Source organism: Salmo trutta, chromosome 34 (assembly GCF_901001165.1).
Source record: "Salmo trutta chromosome 34, fSalTru1.1, whole genome shotgun sequence".
NCBI classification, from domain to species: domain Eukaryota; kingdom Metazoa; phylum Chordata; class Actinopteri; order Salmoniformes; family Salmonidae; genus Salmo; species Salmo trutta.
The window spans coordinates 9,821,432-9,843,550 of record NC_042990.1 but is presented as its reverse complement, the minus strand read 5'-3'; the positions used below and the strand labels follow the sequence as shown (position 1 = coordinate 9,843,550).

The window sequence follows — 22,119 nt, the reverse complement described above, 5'->3', positions numbered from 1 at the left end:
CAATGTGTTCTCCAACTCATAAAACATTTTCAAAAAAGGCTCAGTGCCATTATCCTTACAAGGTGAGGTATTGAAAGGTACTCAAAACAGGGTTGTCAATCATTTTGACCCCTACCTTTTTGAGGAAAATAATTATTACTTGTTAAACAAAATATCTTTCTCTGAGCAATTGCAGTAGTATCAAATAATATAATTTGCCATTTTTGTTTTGCAGTCATATTTCCTCATCTTTATCGAGGGTGGCAGCAATTTCGGAGCCCACTGTAGTAGGTCAAGTTGTATGCATATGGATTACAACAAGAGGGAGGCTGATTCATACAAACTCAATTTGAATTTGATAAATCTTTCTCATCCATTACAGAACAAAATCAATTAGCCTTGTAAATGTAGAAAGCAAGATATGCTTCAACATTCTGGTTTTAATATGTTTTGGGAGGAAAATATAGAATGATGTTGATAGAAACCAATGAGGGGTGATGATGAGGCTATTTACGAATGTAAAAATGTAAATGTTATTAATTTCGGGATATGACATTTTACTCGAATTACTTCAATAGGTCACACTGTAGCATAGAAGAATCACCAATGTCTCCCCCCTTCTCTAAACCTCTCTTGCTCCCTCTCTCCCCTCTCTTCATCCACACTTCCCTCCCTTCTTCTCTGTTCCCTCCATGTTAATCTACCACGTTGTTTTGATTCATCTCTCTTTCAGTACAAATCCTGGCCACCTCTTCCCCTACTCTTTGTATAGCGTTAGATGAGGAGCCGAATGTCTACATTTCCTGTTTGCAGTAGACATGAAATATGGATATCAGACCGTATCAAACAAACTGGGATTTCCTCTAATAGGTCATTTCAAAAGAACCAAAGCACTGACAGAGAGAGAGTGAGAAGGGAGAGGAGGAAGAGGGGAGAGAGGAAAGGCGATCCAGGGATTTTTCACTCAGTACTCGCTACCCAGCACACCAGCACAGTTTTGTTTTCTCCACTATCCACCCCGGGGATGGTGTGTTTCATAACCACAGGCTGTGATTGATGACAGACTTGGTATTTAGCGCCCAGATCTGACCATTTTGGAAAATTACATTCTGACAGAGAGCAAAAGGAGGACATTATTGCTATGCGGGGGGGCGGAATGCTCTTTAAGCCATTTCATTTACCTCCCATAAATCTAGCCTACTCACCCTTTTTTCTTTGGATGCGGTGGGGAGATAAGAGAGGATGGTAAGGGGCCTTGGTGGGGGGAGGGGAGAGGGGGAGGGGATCGGGTACATTTCCATCAAACACTGGCCAGCCTGTAATGAATCTGATATGACACATGTGGGATGATTTCATGCAGATAACAAAGCATGAGGGAAATGTTTTCCTCTTCCTCAGCCTCTCAGAGTATATGCAATTTACTGAGGCAGCTCGTGTGAAATTGCAAAATGTTTGTTTCTTTTCCCGATGGTATTTACAGTTCTTATACCAATTGACAAGTCTGAACATTCAGAGGCTGTGTTTACACAGGCAGCCCAATTCTGTATTTTAGATGTTTTGTAATTGGTCTTTTGACCAATCAGAACAGCTCTGAAAAAGTGTGGATGTGAAAAGATCTGATGTGATTGGTCCAAAAAACTATTAGTGGTTCAAAAAGATCAGAGTTATGCTGCCTGTGTAAACTCAACCATACTAGCACACATGACGATATAAGCCTATAGAATGAAGTAACAGACATGCTATACATACTAAGTAGGGAGTAAGTATGTATACTGAGACATATGGTAGGTTTCAATTAAGCCTGGCTGCATGGCACTTCAAACTGAAAACAATCCATCTATTTATCTGTTGCACAGATTGTGAGGGCATGGCAAAGCTGGTAGAATAAGCTGCTGGCGGCAGAAGCTAGTGGCATATGGAGTGACTCGGTCACTATAGGGACAGCCCGGCGTTCGCAGCATTCCCTTTGTTTCCACGGCGATGGAGGTAATTAAGAGGAATTGTGTGTCCTTAGCGACTCCAGAGGGGTCATTCCCAGCTCCGCTAACTAACTCTCAATGTAAATACTTAATGTACAACAGTTTTTATAAAGCATGCAGCAATGAAAACAACGATGATGCTACTACTGCACTGGGATCCCGCTGCTAGCTACCGGCTCCCTTCTTTCTCAAAAACTGTCTCAATCCCACATCAACCAATTCCAAGAACTGTGTCCTCTGTCAAATCATCCAACTAGAAGGATTGAGAGTGATAAAGAGAGAGAGGGCATTCTCTGTCGAGTACAGTAACGCGTAGCTCCGTAGAGCGGAAGAACCTGCCATAGCTCGGGGGCCATTTTGTTTAATTTTAGCAGCACTCTGACTAACTCATATTAGACTTAGCATGGCTCTACTTTTTATATAGGAGTGGTGGATGTGGGGAAGGCTCTAGGGGTGTTAGACTGTCATTTGGCTCTCTGCTGACAGTGAAAGACTGGCAGAGAGCCTACTTTTGCAATTGCAATTTTAATGCACCCCAAATTAGTGAGTCTCTAGTAGCATCCACAATGACTAGCTCAGTTAGTGGCCCCTTAATTGAATGTGTCTCTGCATGTTTTATCAGGCGTAGAGGCTACTTACTATGTACATCCCTTGATGTTAGCTATCTTTATTCTTTGGCCAAGCCTCTGTTAAATGTACTTTAATTGAATGTGTCTCTGTGTAAGGTATTTTCTTGTTATAGGTTGTACTGTAGACATTTTTTACCAGGCTTAGAATCTGTTTACTATGTACATCCCTTGTAGCTAGCTAGCTCTCTGTATTCTTTAGCCAAGTTCGTGCTCGTAGAATTGAGAACGTTTTCTCAGAACCAGTCAAGGTTGTGTTATGTTCCATCCTTAGAACCTTGCCATACATGTGTAACCTTGGTAAAGTTGGACAGCAAATGTTCTATTTTTCTCAAATTTGACCAATTTCTGTGCACTCTAGGCTCAGATTTTATATTGCAGTTACCCTCCTGCCCATATATAAAATATATCCACCCTCCCCCTCTCCTTCCCATATACCTCTTTCCCCCCAATTTTGTTCTGTCTTCGCTGACACTGTACAATCTCACTCATTCCCCGCTGGTGTGATGTCTCATGTTCTCCTCTGCAGCTGAGCTCAGTCAGGCCACAGAGGTTCAGCCTCACCTTCACACTGTAGTAGCAGTACCCTCTCTTCCGTCTATCCCTTCCTTCCTTCCTTCCTTCCTTCCTTCCTTCCTTCCTTCCTTCCTTCCTTCCATGTTTGTGATCGAGTACTTTAACAATGATTGGAGTAGAGAAACACACCTACCACAAGAGTAAACCTGGAATGAACAGCTGAAGCAATAAAAAATAGAGGCACAGTGCATGTCTTTAATACATTTATTCACAAACCCTATGTATACAGTACAGTCTACAGTGCAGCCAACTGTACACATACACAGTTGGTACAAACAATGGAACAACCATTTGTTGGACTGTGCAATACATTAACAATACAGTTTAGTGTCCAGGTGGTTTTCCCTAACCATCTGTGTCAGACAATGGGCCGCCGTTTAAATGAATAGTATTCAAGAAGACACAGAGACGTCAAAACCGCAATTAGTGGAGTCAATGTAAACAATATAGCTAGTTACCACCATTCACCATTCACTACCCATTCCAAATCAATTTGGCTCACTCTTTCATTTCCTGTTTGTGCCGCATGTGGTGACGGTAGCCTAAAGTGGCATGCTAGTTGTCGGAAGAAAGCACAGCGGAAGGGCGTGCTCGTGTTGGGACCCATGCCACTGTTTGTAGGGAGAAATTTATGTAATGTGCCTCGGGCTAAATGAAAGGATTACCATGTCATTATAGCGTTTGAGTCAGCAAGACGGCTCCATGATGCCGGCAAAGCAAAACAAAACCGTCTTATCCCCCAGGAATATAATGCTAATATCCTATATTTAGGGACGGTATTAAGTCCCATTACCCAACAGACTAACAGTTGATCCAGATGGATTCTTTTAAATATGTTATTGGACCATAAACATATTTGGCTCATTAAACTATATGGTCCAAATAATGATGATCCATGCTTCTTTGAATATATATATAATAATTTATCAAGCCTACAAGCAATACAAGACTCTATTATTATGGTGGGAGATTATAATACAGTTTTAAATACCTCAATGAATCGTAAATGTCACGCCCTGATCTGCTTCACCTGTCCTTGTGCTTGTCTCCATCTTCCCTATTATCCCCTGTGTATTTATACCTGTGTTCTCTGTCTGCTTGTTGCCAGTTCGTCTTGTTCGCTCAAGCTTACCGGAGTTTTTCCTGTCAGCTCCTTTTGTTTCCCAGCCTCTCTTTGCTAGTCCTTCCGGTTTGACCTTTGCCTGTCCTGACCCTGTACCCGCCCGCCTGACCTCTCTGCCTGACCCTGAGCCTGCCTGCCATCCTCTACCTTTGCTCCACCTCTGGTTTACTGAACTCTGCCTGTCCCTGACCCTGAGCCTGCCTGCCATCCTCTACCTTTGCTCCACCTCTGGTTTACTGAACTCTGCCTGTCCCTGACCCTGAGCCTGCCTGCCATCCTCTACCTTTGCTCCACCTCTGGTTTACTGAACTCTGCCTGTCCCTGACCCTGAGCCTGCCTGCCATCCTCTACCTTTGCTCCACCTCTGGTTTACTGAACTCTGCCTGTCCCTGACCCTGAGCCTGCCTGCCATCCTCTACCTTTGCTCCACCTCTGGTTTACTGAACCCTGCCTGTCCCTGACCCTGAGCCTGCCTGCCATCCTCTACCTTTGCTCCACCTCTGGTTTACTGAACTCTGCCTGTCCCTGACCCTGAGCCTGCCTGCCATCCTCTACCTTTGCTCCACCTCTGGTTTACTGAACCCTGCCTGTCCCTGACCCTGAGCCTGCCTGCCATCCTCTACCTTTGCTCCACCTCTGGTTTACTGAACCCTGCCTGTCCCTGACCCTGAGCCTGCCTGCCATCCTCTACCTTTGCTCCACCTCTGGTTTACTGAACCCTGCCTGTCCCTGACCCTGAGCCTGCCTGACATCCTCTACCTTTGCTCCACCTCTGGTTTACTGAACCCTGCCTGTCCCTGACCCTGAGCCTGCCTGCCATCCTGTACCTTTGCCTTACCCTGGATGTTCGACCCCTGCCTGCCTTGACCTGTCTTTGTCTGCCCCTGTTTGCTACAATAAACAGTGTTACTTCAACAGTCTGCATCTGGGTCTTACCTTGATCCCTGATAGGAAAGGAAATCACATTATAAACTATCACCCTCATGCACGAATATCATGGATATATTGGAATTAGTGGATATACAGTATGGAGGCTTAAATATCCTGACCTAGTGAGATATACATGGCAGAGGCTCAATCAAGTCATCTTGATTAAATTATGTAATTCTTTAAAAGAATGTGTTGATGGGTGTCAAAATTGCTCTTACAGAAAGTCCATGTGGGAGAGGATATTGGACATTTAATCGAAGCCTATTGGATGACAACTTGTTTTTGACTAGGACAGAAAAATGTATAACTGACTTTTTCCAACATACCATAGGTACAGCAAGATCCCCTTGTTGCTTGGCCTTTAGAGGCAATTGAATACTCATCTTTAAAACAAAAGCAATTTAGGTCAAAAGAGTTCATATTAACAAAGGACATTGAGGGACTAATAGTACAGATAGATAGCAATAAAAACTGTACCATAGAGGCACAGAATAAGTTAGAGGAACTTATTTAAGAGAGATTAAGTGTAATATTATTTAAAAATTAAGCGTACTGGATGGAATAGGGGGAAAAATGTCCCAAATTCTTTTTTAATCTTCAACATAGAAATGCTACCAAAAATGATTTACTAAAACGTATTACAAATGATGGAGTCACCCATGATTCACTAAACAATATTTTGAAAGAGGAACCAAAGTACTCAAAGAATATGTTTTCATTTCAGTTTCCTCCATCTCCACTAACCAAAGTTAATTGTAAGGATTTTTTTTATATTAATAATGTACAAATAACAGCTGTACAGAAAGATTCATGTGAAGGCCAAGTTACAGAGGTGGAACTTGATGCAATTAAAGCCTTTAACTCCAGGGCTGGCATACCAGTTGAGGCATATCAAACCTTTTTTGATGTACTCAAAAAAGGTTTGTTATTAGCATGTTTTAACCACTCCTGTAAAAATGGTAGATTATCAGATACTCAACAAGGTTTTATTTCACTATTACTAATTCAGGACCCAGGGTGGTACATTTTATTTATTATTTCTTTTTTTATTTCACCAGGTAGGTTAGTTGAGAACAAGTTCTCATTTGCAACTGCGACCTGGCCAAGGAAAAAAATATAAAGATCCAGTCCATTAAAAAAAGTGGAGGCCCCTTACACTTCAGTGTTGTGCCACAAGAATTTTAGCAAAATGCATAGAATTGAAAAGGTATTGTCGGATATTATTCATTCTAATCAGACACGTTTTTTACATGGACGATACATTGGAGATAATATAAGACAAGTACTGGAAACAAAAGAACACTATGAAATATCTGGGAAACCAGGCCTGGTATTCATAGCTGACTTTGAAAAGGCTTTTGATAAAGTGAGACTGGAATTTATACTGAACAGAAATATAAACGCAACATGTAAAATGTTGGTCCCATGTTTCATGAGATGAAATATAAAATATTCTTTACACAGGTGCACTTTATGCTAGAACAATAACAGGCCACTCTAAAATGTGCAATTTTGTTTACATCTTTGTTTACACCATTCACTTGACAGGTGTGGCATATTAAGAAGCTGATTAAACGTCATTATCTTTACATTACACAGGTCCATCTTGTGCTGGGGACAATAAAAGGCCACTCTAAAATGTGCAGTTTTGTCACACAACACAATGCCACAGAGGTCAAGGTTTGAGGGAACTAGCAATTTGCAGGCTGACTGCAGAATGTTAATTTCTCCACCATAAGCCGCTTCCGTTGTTTTAGAGAATTTGACAGGACGTCCCACCAGCCTCACAACCACAGACCATGTGTAACCACGACAGCCCAGGACCTCCACATCCGGCTTCTTCACCTGCGGGATTATCTGAGACCAGCCACCAGGACAGTAGATGAAACTGTGGGTTTGCACAACCGAAGAATTTCGAACTGTCAGAAACCGTCTCAGGGAAGCTCATCTGCGGGCTCGTTGTCCTCACCAGGGTCTTGACCTGACTGGAGTTCGGCGTCGTAGCCGACTTCAGTGGGAAAATGCTCACCTTCGATGGTCACTGGCACGCTGGAGAAGTGTGCTCTTCACGAATGAAGCCCGATTTCAACTGTAGTGGGCAGATGGCAGAGAGTGTGTAAAAGAGTGTTGGAGTGCTGCATCAGATGACCTGGCCTCCACAGTGATCTGACCTCAACCCAATTGAGATGCGTTGGACCACAGAGTGAAGGAAAAGCAGCCAACAAGTGCTCCTTCAAGACTGTTGGAAAAGCATTCCAGGTGAAGCTGGTTGAGAGAATGCCAAGAGTGTGAAAAGCTGTCATCAAGGCAAAGGGTGGCTACTTTGAAGAATCTGAAATATATATTGATTTGTTTAACACTTTTTTGGTTTTTGGTTCCATATGTGTTATTTCATAGTTTTTATGTCTTTACTATTATTCTACTATGTAGAAAATAGTAAAAATAAAGAAAAACCCTGGAATGAGTAGGTGTGTCCAAACTTTTGACTGGTACTGTGTGTGTGTGTGTGTATATATATATATATATATACAGTAGCAGGCTCAAGGGTGTGGGGTTTCCATGTCACCAAGTTCAATAACAAAACATGCACCAGTAGCACAAATAGAATGCAAATAGGGAGTTTATTAGGGATTTTAGTACACTGGGGAAGAAGGTGGAATTCACCAATCACCTCACAGCCCACAAGTCGTTCTTGTTGATCGTTCCGTTTTCCAGGGGTAATCCTCACACCCGGGTCCTTAGCCAATCTGGTCCACTACCCAAGGGGTGTAGTCCGACAGTCCAGGTCACAACGGGTAATCACACAGATATTGTTCTCTCTTCTCCCACTCTTCATATAGCACTTTGTTCTCTCCTTACTCTGCCCCTTTGTGCAGGCTGCTTCTTCCTTTATCCCCAAGCACTGCCCCAACGTCCACAGCCTCGCTTCGTTGGGGCAGGAAGACCATATAAGGCTTGGAGGTGGAGCCAGCGACCTGCAAGATATCTCCCCTCAATAACCCCTCCCCTCACCTCTCTCTGCCGTCTGCCACAATATATTTATAAAAAAAGATATATGGGGGATTGGAAATGATGCAGACAATTACATTGATAGAAGCCACAATCTATTTGAAAAATTAAAACTGATGCACCCCTAAAAAAAACAAGAAAAAACTTTCAGTATTTGTGGGGCTATCTTCCTCCACATTAGAGTAGTTTATGGCAACTACTTTTTACTTGAAAGGCAGAGCTAATGTTAACTCAAGTGTTTGCTTTTTGAACCTTTTTAAACTGGACCAAAAACACTTTCAAAGCAGCAGAAATAATGTGAGATAGATTTTTATCAGGACCGTATTGTTTAACACGGTAAAGAGCTTTCAGATATGATTTAACGATGAGACAGCTCAATGTTGATATTTGCCATTTTATTCATAGGAAAGTAACTCATGTTTGTAATCCCCTCTTGATTTAAAGGGGTAATCTGCAGTTCAAACAATAACAAAGCCGCCACACCACCACTGTTTTGGTAAACAGCTGAGGGATGGGTCTGGTGATATGTAACCACTCAAATTCATAGACAGAGCTATGGATGCAAGGACTGACCATCGATGAGATCAACACAGTTCTGACCATGTTCTGTAAACAAAGCATATAATTTGGGTTCTGATGGGGTATGACAGTTTAACTAAGCTCATGAGGTGTTTAGAAGTTCTACTCTTCAAGAATCAATGGCGATATGTATCATTCATTTAAAAGTCCCCAAAAATGTATGTGCCAATCGCAGATTGCCTCTTTGAGCTAAAGCACCCAGAGGTGCAGTGTTTTGTAGCAGTGTACTGTAACAGCAGGCGCACTACATGGCACCACTTATAGCCTAGCGGAAGCTCCAAATTAATTAGTATCGTTATAATATTTATTTCTACCAGGCACCATTTTCTCATTTTCTCCTACAATTTGTACCGTGTCTATTCCTACTATATTTTCTGTCACTCAGTACAGCTGTCTCGTGTGCTCTCTCTCTTCCTCTAATATTAGCTCAGTTCTCTTTCTTGATCTATTACCACTCATCTCACACTGTCTTGCCCTTCTCTGTCTCTTGCCTTGTCAGCCTGTCCTACTCAACTCTTTCAATTTAAATTCATTTTGGAATCCAGTTTAAATGCATGCAGGAAGGCGTCACTGTCAGGACAAATAAACATTTAGCAGGGGTAACAAATCAGACAGTTGACAAAATAACTCACTGTCCAGAGTACAGATGAAGTTATGGGATGTGATGGAACTATATTAGATTTGTTTTTACTCCGTGGCTACTTCCTGTGTTCAGTTATGCCGGCCCTCCCTAAATCTCACTACTCTAGCTGTAATCTACTTTGAAGATTTTTACACATTTTGCCATCCCTCCTCAACTAATTATCCTATTTTTCGATGCCTTTGTCTCTCCTTTTTTTCTCTCGCTCCATTTCTCTCTCTCTCCTGGCTTCCCCTATTTCTTACTCGCTTTGTGCTCTTTAAGTTTTCCTTGAGTGACTAATTCTGGTAGCCATGTGAGTTTCTATGTGAGTGTGAACTATCTGTGTGTGTGCTGCCTCCTTACCTCTGAAATATAGACATGAAGTCCTGTGGAGCATCTCAATTACATACTCCACAAGTCCTCTCTCCTCACCTCCTTAAAACCCATTGGAGTAGAAGGTCAGAGGGGAGGGACCTCTGGCTTGTTCATCCAATGGATTTTAAGAAGGAGGCGAGGGGAGAGGATGCGAGGAGTATGCAACTGAAATTCTCCCCTAGTCAGGTGTGTATCATATCACTTTGCTCCAGCCATATATTATGTCATATAGTTGTATATTATGTTATAATGAGTCCTCCCGTCCAGCAGGTGGTGGACCAGGCAGCCAGAAGACCGTTCTCCATGAGGAGTAGTGGAAGATGCCGGCTCTGCCAGCGCTGCTGCTGTCGATTTACTTCCTCTTCCTGTTGCTGACCATGGCCCTGCTCTCTTTCACCCAGGCTCCCGCGCTCTCCTCCGTCAGAATGGGTGGGGTTTCTACTAGTTACCACAGCCACAAAGCTCTGGATAAGAGCGTCTGCTAAATGACTTAAATGTAAAAAATGTAAATGGGCTATATCATAAAAAGGCATGAAAACTAAAATTAGGTATTTGGTCTTAATTTAAGGTTAAGGTTAGGGATAAGGTTAGCAGTGTGGTTAAGGTTAGGTTTAAAATCACATTTTATGAAGATAAATTGTAGAAATAGGCAGGGTTTATGCCTTTGTGGCTGTGGTAACTAGTGATGACCGAACGTGTGCGATGGGATCACATCATCATGGCTGACAAGGCCATCTACTCCTCAATGTCTTTACCAACTGATTGTGGTTATTGACTTGCCATTTTGATTAATGCGATTATAGTTCAGCATATTTACCATATGTATATATATATATTTTTAACCTTTATTTATCTAGGCAAGTCAGTTAAGAACACATTCTTATTTACAATGACGGCCTACCAGAAGGCAAAAGGCCTCCTGCGGGGACGGGGGATGGGATTAAAAATGTAAAATTAAATAAAAAATATAGGACAGAACACAGGACAAGAGGACATGAAAACACAGCATGGTAGCAACACAACACGGCAGCAGCACCACATGGTAGCAGCACAAAACATGGTACAAACATTATTGGGCACAGACAACAGCACAAAGGGCAAGAAGGTAGAGACAACAATACATCACACGAAGCAGCCACAACTGTCAGTAAGAGTGTCAGTAAGAGTGTCTGCTAGCACAGGAAGCTGCAGTACAGTACAGTTTACAGTACATTGTTCTATCAATGTCTCCACGGATACGCATACTGTAGGCTAATTGAAGATCAGGAAGATAAGGCTTGGATCAGAGAATGCCTCATTCATCAGTAATTGTAATGTAAACAAGGGTCGTTACCATAAGGATGATAGAATAATTGATGAACTCATTTGGTTATGTACATCTCGCTGACTTCACCGATGTGATCATCATTCAGTGATCCTCCTAAATGTCAGACAACAGGTTGTCCACTTTTCCCCCTGAATAACCTTTCCTTGAAAATGGCTCTAGCCTGTGTGATTCTCTGTGACTCACCCCTGTCATCCATTTCGCAGATGGGTTGAATGTTAGTCAAAAGGTCAGCCTTATTGGAACATAGATCAGATAGACTTATTTTGAAAGGAACGACAAAACCCACCAGTGGATTTGAATCCATCTGCCCCCGGTTCTGGTTTTTCATGCTCCTTTATCTTCTCGTCTATCTTTCTATCGTTCTATTTATCCCCCCAGCGGCCATTTTGGACGACCAGTCGGTGTGTGGGCGAGGGGAGCGGCTAGCGCTGGCCCTGGCCAGGGAGAACATTAACAGTATTTTTGAGGGCCAGTCCAGAGCCCGGGTGGAGGTGGACATCTTCGAGCTGCAGAAGGACTCACAGTACGACACCACAGATACCAGTAAGCATGATCAGTACAAACCATTATTTTCTAAATTGAGCTAGATGGATATTTTATTCATTCAAATGTGACCGACGGGTTTCAAACCCAGGTCGAATCCTGAGCTAATGCCAATGTTCCACTTACTGTCAACTATATCTGGATAGGCACTTTACTCATACAAATTTGACAGATTGGGTTCAATCCAAAATCTCCTGAGAGCCACAAGACTGTTAGCCCTCTGAGCCAAAGACAAGACATTATCTCAGAGGAGCTAATGCAAGTCTTCTGATCGCAGGCATGGTTACTCATCACGCGAGTTACACCGACATACACTCACACACTTACAGTGTACCGCCGACAGAAGTTATTGTCTTGGAGAAGGACGAAAGGACCGAGTAAGCTAAGTGTGTGTGTCCAAGATCATTCTTTTTCACGTTATAGCCTTTTGTACTCCTACCATCACAAAGGGAGGCAATATGGTAGTGGGTGTTAACAGTTGCTCTTTAAACAGTGAGTGATCCGCAAGTATTCACGTGCAAACATACACACACACATACACACCACAGGAGGTTGGTGGCACCTTAATTGGGGAGGACGGGCTTGTGGTGATGGCTGGAGCGGAATAAGTGGAATGGTATCAAATAATGCTTTGATGGCATTCCATTCACTCCGTTCCAGCCATTATTGTGCCCCTTCCTCCCCTCAACAGCCTCCACTGATACACACACACATTGCTGATCTGTCTCGGATCTGGGAGAGCAGGTTTTTCTGAACAGAATAATAACACTCATCTCCAATAGACAGAGTGAGGATTCAGATTGCCGTTATGGCTCCAATTAATCAAAAGTGTCCGGCATTGACTCTTAATTTGATATATCATCCAAGACATTGACTCTTCCGTCTTGCTGGTAAATTGTCTGTCTGTCTGTCTGTCTGTCTGTCTGTCTGTCTGTCTGTCTGTCTGTCTGTCTGTCTGTCTGTCTGTCTCTTTCTGTCTCTCTCTCTGTCTCTCTCTCTCTGTGTCTCTCTCTCTCTCTCTCTCCTCTGTCTCAGTGTGTCAGATATTGCCGAAGGGGGTGGTCTCTGTGATTGGCCCCGCCTCCAGTCCTGCCTCAGGGTCAACTGTCAGTCACATCTGTGGGGAGAAGGAGGTGAGCTAGTTATGTCCTCTAAACCACATTCACACTGTTACTCATACTATATCCCCATACTCCCATAAACCACTACTCCACTACTTGTCTGCTTACTGGATGATTACCGATCATTGAAAGGACAGGATAGGTTTCGGACATTTTGTTTATACCTATCCTGCTGGGGTTACATATTAAGGAAATGTACTCTCCAATGTTGTACTGCACTGTTATTTTTCTGTTTTTGGCCCGCCTGTTAGCTTACACAATTCTTGCCATTCTCCTTTGACCTCTCTCATCAAAGAGCTGTTTTCGCCTATGGGACTGCCACTCGTTTTGCCCATTCGTACGTTCAATTGAACAGTAACTGAATGCATGGATGCCTGTCTGCCTGCTTTATATAGCAAGCCAAGGCCACGTGACTCACTGTCTGTAGGAGCAATCCATTTTCATGAACGGTTGGTGTACCTAATAAACTGGCCGCCGACTGTATGTAGCACTGCAATAAATTCAAATCAAACTTTATTTGTCACATGAGCCAAATACAACAAGTGTAGACCTTACCATGAAATGCTTATTTACAAGCCATTAACCAACAGTGCAGTTCAAGAAGAGTTAAGAAAATATTTATCAAATAAACTAAAGTAAAAAATAATAAAAAGTAACACAGTAATGAGGCTTTTTACAGGGGTACCGGTACCGAGTCAGTGTGTGGGGGTACAGGTTAGTTGAGGTAATTTGTACAAGTAGGTAGGGGTGAAGTGACTATGCATAGATAATAAACAGCGATTAGCAGCAGTGTACAAATGGAGGGGGGGGGGGGGGGGGGGGGGGGGGTCAATGTAAATAATCCGGTCGCCATTTGATTAATTGTTGAGCAGTCTTATGGCTTGGGGGAAGAAGCTGTTAAGGAGCTTTTTGGTCCAAGACGTGGCGCTCCGGTACCGCTTGCCTTGCGGTAGCAGAGACAACAGTCTATAACTTGGGTGACTGGAGTCTCTGACAATTTTATGGGCTTTCCTCTGACACCGCTTATTATATAGGTCCTGGGTGGCAGGAAGCTTGGCCCCAGTGATGTACTGGGCCGTATGCACTACCCTCTGTAGCGCCTTACGGTCAGATGCCAAGTAGTTGCCATACCAGGCGGTGATGCAACTGGTCAGGATGCTCTCGATGGTGCAGCTGTAGAACTTTTTGAGGATCTGGGGACCCATGCCAAATATTTTCAGTCTCCTGAGGGGGAAAAGGTTATAGTTGTTTCTTCACCGCTGTCTTGGTGTGTTTGGACCTTGATGGTTCGTTGGTGATGTGGACACCAAGGAACTTGAAACTCTCAACCCACTCCACTACAGCCCCGTCGATGTTAATGGGGTCCTGTTCGGCCCGCCTTTTCCTGTAGTCCACGATCAGCTCCTTTGTCTTGATCACATTGAGGGAGAGGTTGTTGTCCTGGCACCACACTGCCAGTTCTCTGACCTTCTCCCTTTTGGCCGTCTCATAGTTGTCGGTGATCATGCCTACCACTGTCGTGTCGTTAGCAAACTTAATGATGGTGTTTGCTTTGGAAAAATGCCTCTGCTAAACGGCATATGTTTTAAGTCCTTTCAGGTCAGTGGATATAAGGGAGAGGAGACGTGGAAACAGTTCATGTTGGGACACAGCCAACACCACTCTAGGAAATGTCCTCTCTGACCTCTCTCGGTCATAGTTTAGTAAACTCTGTAATGAGTTAACTGTGGCTCATTCAGTTAGAACCTGCATGGTCACACTTCGGTCATGCAGAGATTTGACCTGGTTAATACTCCTTCGTTCACTAGCTACGATAATGAATCAGTCTTAAACCATGGTTAGATGACGATCTCTCGTCATATAAATCTGCAACTGGATTCTGTCAATCATCTACCAATGGAAATCTCTTCAGGCATTTTCACTTTTTTTTGTTCACCATTACACACTTTATTTCAGTACGGGCCAAGCAGCATCTCATCCCAGGGGCGAAACATTTCAGACCTGGCCCTTAGCCAGATTAAGTCAAACAGGGTTTAAAATCTCGCCATAGGAAGAAAATGCAAATGTGAAAAAATGTAGCCTGTTTACCTTGGAGTATTCTATGGATGAAATACCAGTATAAAAACAGCTTTTGCTTTGTTGGTTTGAATTAGGTTGAATATGTCAATGTGATGGACAGAGCATGATAATAATGTCCAGGGTTAAAGCTTGAATGCTTAAATGCCCAATGCAGCTGTTTTTATCTCTATATCAAATAATTACCTTACTGTAATAGTTCTCAAGCAAGGATTTTGCTAGGACTGTCTGGGAGTGGTTTGAGTGACAAGGGGAAGGGGGAGAGATATGTAATCTGAAAACTAGCTGTTATTGGCAGAAGTTTTAAACTCTCTTTGTTATTGGTCTATATGAACTTATACTGCCTGGTGATGTCACCAGGCAAGCCAAAACTCCACCCATGCAAAACCTGCTGATTAGAAGGTCCTGTGTAGATTATATTTTCAACCAGCAACTATCAGGAAATATCCCCAATCAAATGTTTTCCCACTTTTACAGTGTTAGTTTCATCAGCTGTTGTACAATATGATACAAAACACAGGAAAAACATCATTTTGACTGCAATGGGCCTTTCATTTACCACCCAACCCCTTCCTCTCCCTTCCTTTACTCTTTGTGTATGATATGATAATAAGAATTTAGCTTATTATAGTATACACAAGTATGATAATAATAATCCGTTATTATCATACATGACCATCCTTTTATAACATACTCACATAAACAATTATGAACACTTCCCATGACCGATTCGTAATGCCTAAAAGTGCATTTATAACACCGTATGTTGCCTGCTGTCTCAGATCCCTCATGTGAAGGTGGGCCCAGAGGAGACGCCCAAACTCCCATACCTCCGCTTCGCCTCGGTCAGCCTCTACCCCAGCAACGAGGACCTGAGCCTGGCTATAGGGGCCATCCTCCGCTCTTTCAGCTATCCCACCGCCAGCCTCATCTGCGCCAAGGCAGAGTGTGAGTGTATGCCTCAGGATGTCTGATACTGCATGCATGTTCCTATAGTTCCCTACTTGTAGAATTCCGTACTACGATACCTCCCTATGTACACATTTTGTGGAAAGGGTTCTACATGGAACCCAAAAGTGTTCTATCTGGAACCAAAAAAGGTGCTATCTAGAACCTAAAATGGTCCTTTGAACCATTTTTGGTTGCAGGTTGAACCCTTTTGGGTTCCAGGTAGAACCCTTTCCACATAATATTTTACATGGAACCAAAAAGGGTTCTACCTGTAACCAAAAGTGGTTCTACCTGGAACCAAAAAGGGTTCTCCTATGGGGACACCCGAAGAACCCTTTTGGAACCCTTTTTTCTAAGAGTGTACAGTCTATTTCCTTTACCTCCATACATCAACTCTCCCCGGTTACGGTTTGATCTGAGCGAAGGTTGAGTGTGAGTGCAGGGTGTTGGATACTGCGTTTGTCTCATGCTTCTAGACCTTGCCTATTGTTGCGGTATCACCTGTGTGAGGGTGGAGAGTGTATAAGAAATTATACATTGTATACGTTGTCAAATGAGATGCCCTGCTTTGCTGTTTTCCTCAATGTGCATGTTTACATTTTAGTCATTTAGCAGATGCTCTTATCCAGAGCGACTAACATGAGCAATTAGGGTTAAGTGCCTTGCTTAAGGGCACATCGACCGATTTTTCACCTAGTCGGCTCTGTAATTCAAACCAGCAACCTTTCGGTTACTGGCCCAATGCTCTTAACCACTAGGCTACCTGCCGCCTCCATGCTCACGTAATCCTTTATTTAGCCGGTTCAAGTAGTCCAAGTAGGTTCAAGTAGTGCATCGCTATCTGTTGAGGTTCATGTATTGTGTATGTGTTTTGACGCGTTAGACTTGTCAGCGTACGGCCGATGCCCCTGAAGCTTCACCAGAGCAGTAGTGCGTGTCATTTTGCATTGGTCTGATGCTCCTCTCTCCAAGTAATACAACTCCAACAAAGACCCTGAACTGTACAAAAGTACTCCAGTAGCTCGGAGCCATTCATACTACCCCTCTATCACCCTCCCATCAGTCCTCCTGCGCTCCAGGGTCCCCTGCACACAGAGTGCAGCCGCCCAGCCAGTCCAGGTGGTGGATTAGCCCAGTTCCCCTCCAGAGTGGATTATGCCTTCCACTTATGAGCTGCTGCTCTACTCGACTGCTCAGGTCTAGGCCAAGGTTGGGTGTGCCGAATGCATCTTTTAACAGTCCGCGCCACCCTCCCTCTTTATGAAGCCCACTGTTTTCCACTTGGCTGGTCTGGTCTGCGCTCCGTGTAACGTTGTTTCGCAAAATGGTGTCTATTCTTTCCTCTTCCCTTGGTTTTTCTTGTTTTATTTTCCAGTCGGCTATTTTGCCACTGTACTGGTTTGTCTGTTCCCTGTTCAAGGCCCAGTTCAATTCCAGTCACCCTATGGAGAGTTTATTGTTGCGATTATCAAGGTCAGGCTTGTGATAGACTCGTTTTGGAAAGAGTAACTCACTGGTCACTGAATGTTATAAAAAGGGGTAGGAAGTAAAGGTGGACATGTACTTTCTGTCCAGGGACGAAGATGAGGATGGTCCTCCTCATTCATTTAAGGAAAAAGTGAAACAATTTAACACGTTCAGAAATCCTTCTTGTAGCTCAAATGATACCTTTTGTTACACACCTCACCTAAATATCTGATTAAACATACTGGTAACAGAGAATGTGAAAATATGTGTTAACAGCACCATCTAGACATGTACAATTACCTTCTGGTTACCAAAGTAGTTTTAAAGTTACTACCCAACATAATATAAAGTGATGGGGGGACAGAGAAATAGAGCAAAATATCATGTTTTTCCGATAGCAGTAATAAAAATGTATTTTGAAATAGCAATACAGTGCTATAGTACTCTGTGATTTTTGGTTGAGGTATCACAAAGTATGTGTTTCATCAAGCCTCTGAAGTGCTCCGCCTCCACCCCGTAGGCCTGCTGCGATTGGAGGAGCTGGTCCGGCGCTTCCTGATCTCCCGGGAAACACTGTCCGTTAGGATGCTGGACGAAAGCCTGGACCCCACCCCCCTGCTAAAGGAGATTAGAGACGATAAAGTGGCTACTATCATCATCGACGCCAATGCTTCCATCTCCTACCTCATCCTCAGAAAGGTCAGGACCCTCACCAGGCTACAGTCACAAAGACAACTAACAACAGTGTGGTCCTCTGTAGCTCAGGTGAAAGATCAAGGCGCTTGCAATGCCAGCATAGTTGATCTGATTCTCAGGACAACCCGTACGTAAAATATATGCACGCATGACTGTAAGTTGCATTGGATATAGGTCCTGCTAAACGGCATATATTAGTGTTATATATTTAAGCAATAAGGTCCAAGGGGGTGTGGTACACAGTATGGCCAATATACCACGGCTAAGGGCTGTTCAAACATGACGCAACACAGAGTGCCTGGATACAGCCCTTAGCCGTGGTATATTGGCCATATACCACAAACCTCCAAGGTGCCTTATTGCTATTATAAACTGGTTACCTATGTAATTAGAGCAGTACAAATAACTGTTTTGTCATACCCGTGGTATACGGTCTGATATACCACGGATGTCAGCCAATCAGCATTCAGGGCTCGAACTATCCAGTTTATAATGTAGTTTAAAATCTTTCAAAGAATCATGTAGCACTTTATTTGAAGATTACCTAGAGCTACATCAGGACTTCATAACACATGTATAACTCATACATAACACATTTGCAAGCAGTACATAAACATTCCATAAATGCTTATGTCAAGTTGATAATTGTATCATAGTGATGTTACCATGATATAATTCATCTACTTGAAGGTGTTGACATGAGCATTTATTACATTCAATAAATGCTTAAGCGCTGCTTATGAATCTGCTATGTATGAATTATTAATGTATTAGCAGATCCTTATGTAGGTTCACCTTGCCCAGCTCAATGTCATTCTCTGCAGTATAACACATAGCACCATTTATCCTACTCAATATTGTGGCCAGAAGGCACATTATATATGTATGCTTTGAAATGATGTATTATTCTATTCTGTAGTCTACTGGTGGTACTACCAGTGGCGCCAGTACTGTAAGCTATGTAAACGCTAGATGTAGTGTTCACGTATGCTATGTGTATGCATGTGTAATAAACTGTCAAAAATAGCGGATATGCGCTGTTAGCTTTCAAGGTCAAAGCTCTACATGCTAAACACCTGCTCATGTGTCTAAAGCTAGCAAACGTGTTACCATATGATAAAGTTACTGCATCACCCACAGTGCAGTGCAGTTCAGTGTATCAGCACTGTTACAATGCCCCCCCCCTCTCTCCTTTTCCACCCCTCAGGCATCAGAACTGGGGATGACATCAGCGTTTTACAAGTACATACTCACCACAATGGTAAGAGCATACCAATCAAAATTCTCCTCCTCTCCCTCTCCGTACCCTACCCACAATCCTGTCTGCTCGGCCTGTGGACGGCTATCGCGGCAGACCTCATCTGAAATGCATGATGGGAGTGCATCGCTTGTCATCATTATTTCTGTGCCCGGCGCATGCCCTTGTGCGAGGTGACTTACATAGCTAGTAATATTTTCTACATCTTATCCCGTCCCGCCTACAGTGCAGGGCATTTTTGCTGTGGTACTTACAAGGGGTGCACGCCTCACACACCCAAGGGAAAAACGGCAGTTCCCTGAACATTGGAGAGGGACCAGAAATCTCTAAATCATGACCCTTTTCATTTTCATAGCTGAATGGCACGCCGCTCTACTGTCTGGAACTAGAACCATTGGTGTCCTGCCTCCGGGCACCAAAACGTTGTCCCTGTATTGGACCATGGTCTCCTTACTGTATTCAGCTACTGTGAGACGCTGTGGTACTGTTACTACTGCTGTCCAACTGCAATCAACTTTTCCAGAGCCGTATTTCAGATATGCTGTATTTCAAAATGATTTTAAAAAAGAAGAAAGATGTACTTACTTACTACCCTTTTCTACCCCTATTCCACACTGCTATCTCATACCTCACTGTCAGTGGCGGTCGATGCCGTTCATGAGCATGGCCTTATTTCTATTACAGCATGTTGGATGACTGTCATTCATATTCCATTCACTCAGTTCAATGTAACAACGATAGGTTTAGGCTACAGCATGATACAAAAATGTTCCCTATACCCATCATGAGGTTTCCACAAACTAGCCTATGAATGAAAGTTTTCAACATAGGTGCACACAGGTCAAGAGAATTTTGCGATGACAGACAGTGACACATGGACAAACAGTGACACATTCAATACCTCCTTGCACACTCTTGCCCGCAACTAGTTTATCTAGGGTGTAATCATTAGTCCAACAGTTGCAAATGAGAGTTTCTATTGGACAAATTCAGGTATTTTTATCCCCGTTTCATTTGCTTCCGTTTAAGAAAGGTTTTTCAACAGAATCGGCAGAAGGAATACACATCCCTGATCATGCATAAACACAGTTCACTTTCATAGCAGCCATGTTGTATTCCTTCTCACCTTTATGCACTCTCCTCCTCTCACCTTTTCCCTTTGTTTGTGGACTTCAATGAACAACACATCAGCTTTATGTGGCCAGGCGAAAAACCTTTCCAAGCCAAACCATGTCATAACTGCTACAGACAGCCTACATCGTTGTCCCCATATTTGCCAAAGTAACATCCTAGTCAACATAGCTAATAGAACTAATGCGTTAGTAAACCCGCTACAATCATGCAGTAACGTTACAGTGTAAGCAGTTAGGCAATATATTAATAAAACCAAAAGCTTACCTTGACTTGGAAGAGTTTCAGTGTTGTGTTGGATAGTCATAGCCAGCTAGATAACATCCCTATGTTTGAGCCGGGTGTTTGAGTAATTAAACTAGCTAGCTACATTTGCTAGCTAAGTAAGTGAAACTGAAAGTGAAAAAATGACAATCTCTCTCTCTCTTGCTTCTCCTTCATTTTTGAAGAAATTAATTTGTTCAAAACTGTTCAACTATTGTCTTTCTCTCTCTTTGAGTCAACTACTCATAACATTTTATGCACTGCAGTGCTAGCTAGCTGTAGCTTATGCTTTCAGTACTAGATTCATTCTCTGATCCTTTGATTGGGTGGACAACATGTCAGTTCATGCCGCAAGAGCTCTGATAGGTTGGAGGACATCCTCCGGAAGTTGTCATAATTACTGTGTAAGTCTATGGAAGGGGGTAGGAACCAAGGGCCTCCTAGGTTTTGTATGGAAGTCAATGTACCAAGAGGAGGACGGAAGCTAGCTGTCCTCCAGCTACACCATGGTGCTACCCTACAGAGTGCTGGTGAGGCTACTGTAGACCTTCATTGCAAAACAGTGTGTTTTAATCAATTATTTGGTGACGTGAATATATTTAGTGTAGTTTTATTTAAAAAGGATCACTTTTTCAATGTAATACCATTTTTGTTTCGGTGAAATTCACTGAGGAGGATGGTCCTCCCCTTCCTCCTCTTAGGAGCCTCCATTGCTCACTGTTGAACAATCATTTAATTGACATGACTGGGGAGTGGGAAAATACTAACATTTTCCCCTACCTGTATGGTTTAGCTAGCTCTCTCAGATTGTTCACTCCCAAGCCCCTCCCACCTTCTTGTGTCAATCAGGACTTTCTCCTGCTGTGATTAAACTAACTCCCAAGCCCCTCCCTCCCTCTTTTGTCAATCAGGACTTTCCCCTGCTGCGATTGGACGACGTGGTGGATGACCAATCCAACATCGTAGGTTTCTCCATGCTCAACAGCAGCCACCCCTTCTACCTGGAGTTCATCAGGAGTCTCAACCTGTCCTGGAGGGAGGGCTGTGACCTCAGCCCCTACCCCGGCCCGTCGGTGAGAACCGGAATCCTTGTATGTGGTTGTACTCATACACTATTACTGTGACTAACACTCATACTCATACTCACTCTCTTTCATATGCTGTACTCATATACTCTCATATACTGTAACTCATATCTTCTTCAAACACTCATATATTGTGTAGTCTTACTGTCACTCGTATACTAATTATTTACTAACACTCATACAGTGAGGGGAAAAAGTTTGCCCACTGACAAAGAAATGATCAGTCTATAATTTTAATGGTAGGTTTATTTGAACAGTGAGAGACAGAATAACAACAAAAAAATCCAGAAAAACGCATGTCAAAAATGTTATAAATTGATTTGCATTTTAATGAGGGAAATAAGTATTGACCCCCTCTCAATCAGAAAGATTTCTGGCTCCCAGGTGTCTTTTATACAGGTA

At 42.9% G+C, this 22,119-nt stretch overlaps 1 protein-coding gene across 2 annotated transcripts in view; it reads left to right on the top strand.

The window, feature by feature from the left end:
• LOC115173523 (glutamate receptor ionotropic, kainate 5) overlaps positions 1–22,119 on the top strand; it is a 106,827-nt gene that overhangs the window by 61,367 nt on the left and 23,341 nt on the right. The window contains exons 2-8 of one of the 2 annotated variants that reach the window (XM_029731693.1): positions 10,069–10,227; positions 11,504–11,668; positions 12,704–12,801; positions 15,648–15,813; positions 17,804–17,982; positions 19,187–19,240; positions 21,544–21,705. In XM_029731693.1, coding sequence (XP_029587553.1) covers positions 10,119–10,227; positions 11,504–11,668; positions 12,704–12,801; positions 15,648–15,813; positions 17,804–17,982; positions 19,187–19,240; positions 21,544–21,705 — 933 coding nt within the window. In that variant the 5' untranslated portion in view covers positions 10,069–10,118. Of the gene's footprint in view, positions 1–9,903; positions 10,228–11,503; positions 11,669–12,703; positions 12,802–15,647; positions 15,814–17,803; positions 17,983–19,186; positions 19,241–21,543; positions 21,706–22,119 lie in introns of those variants that run through there. The other variant, XM_029731692.1, reaches the window with a different exon arrangement.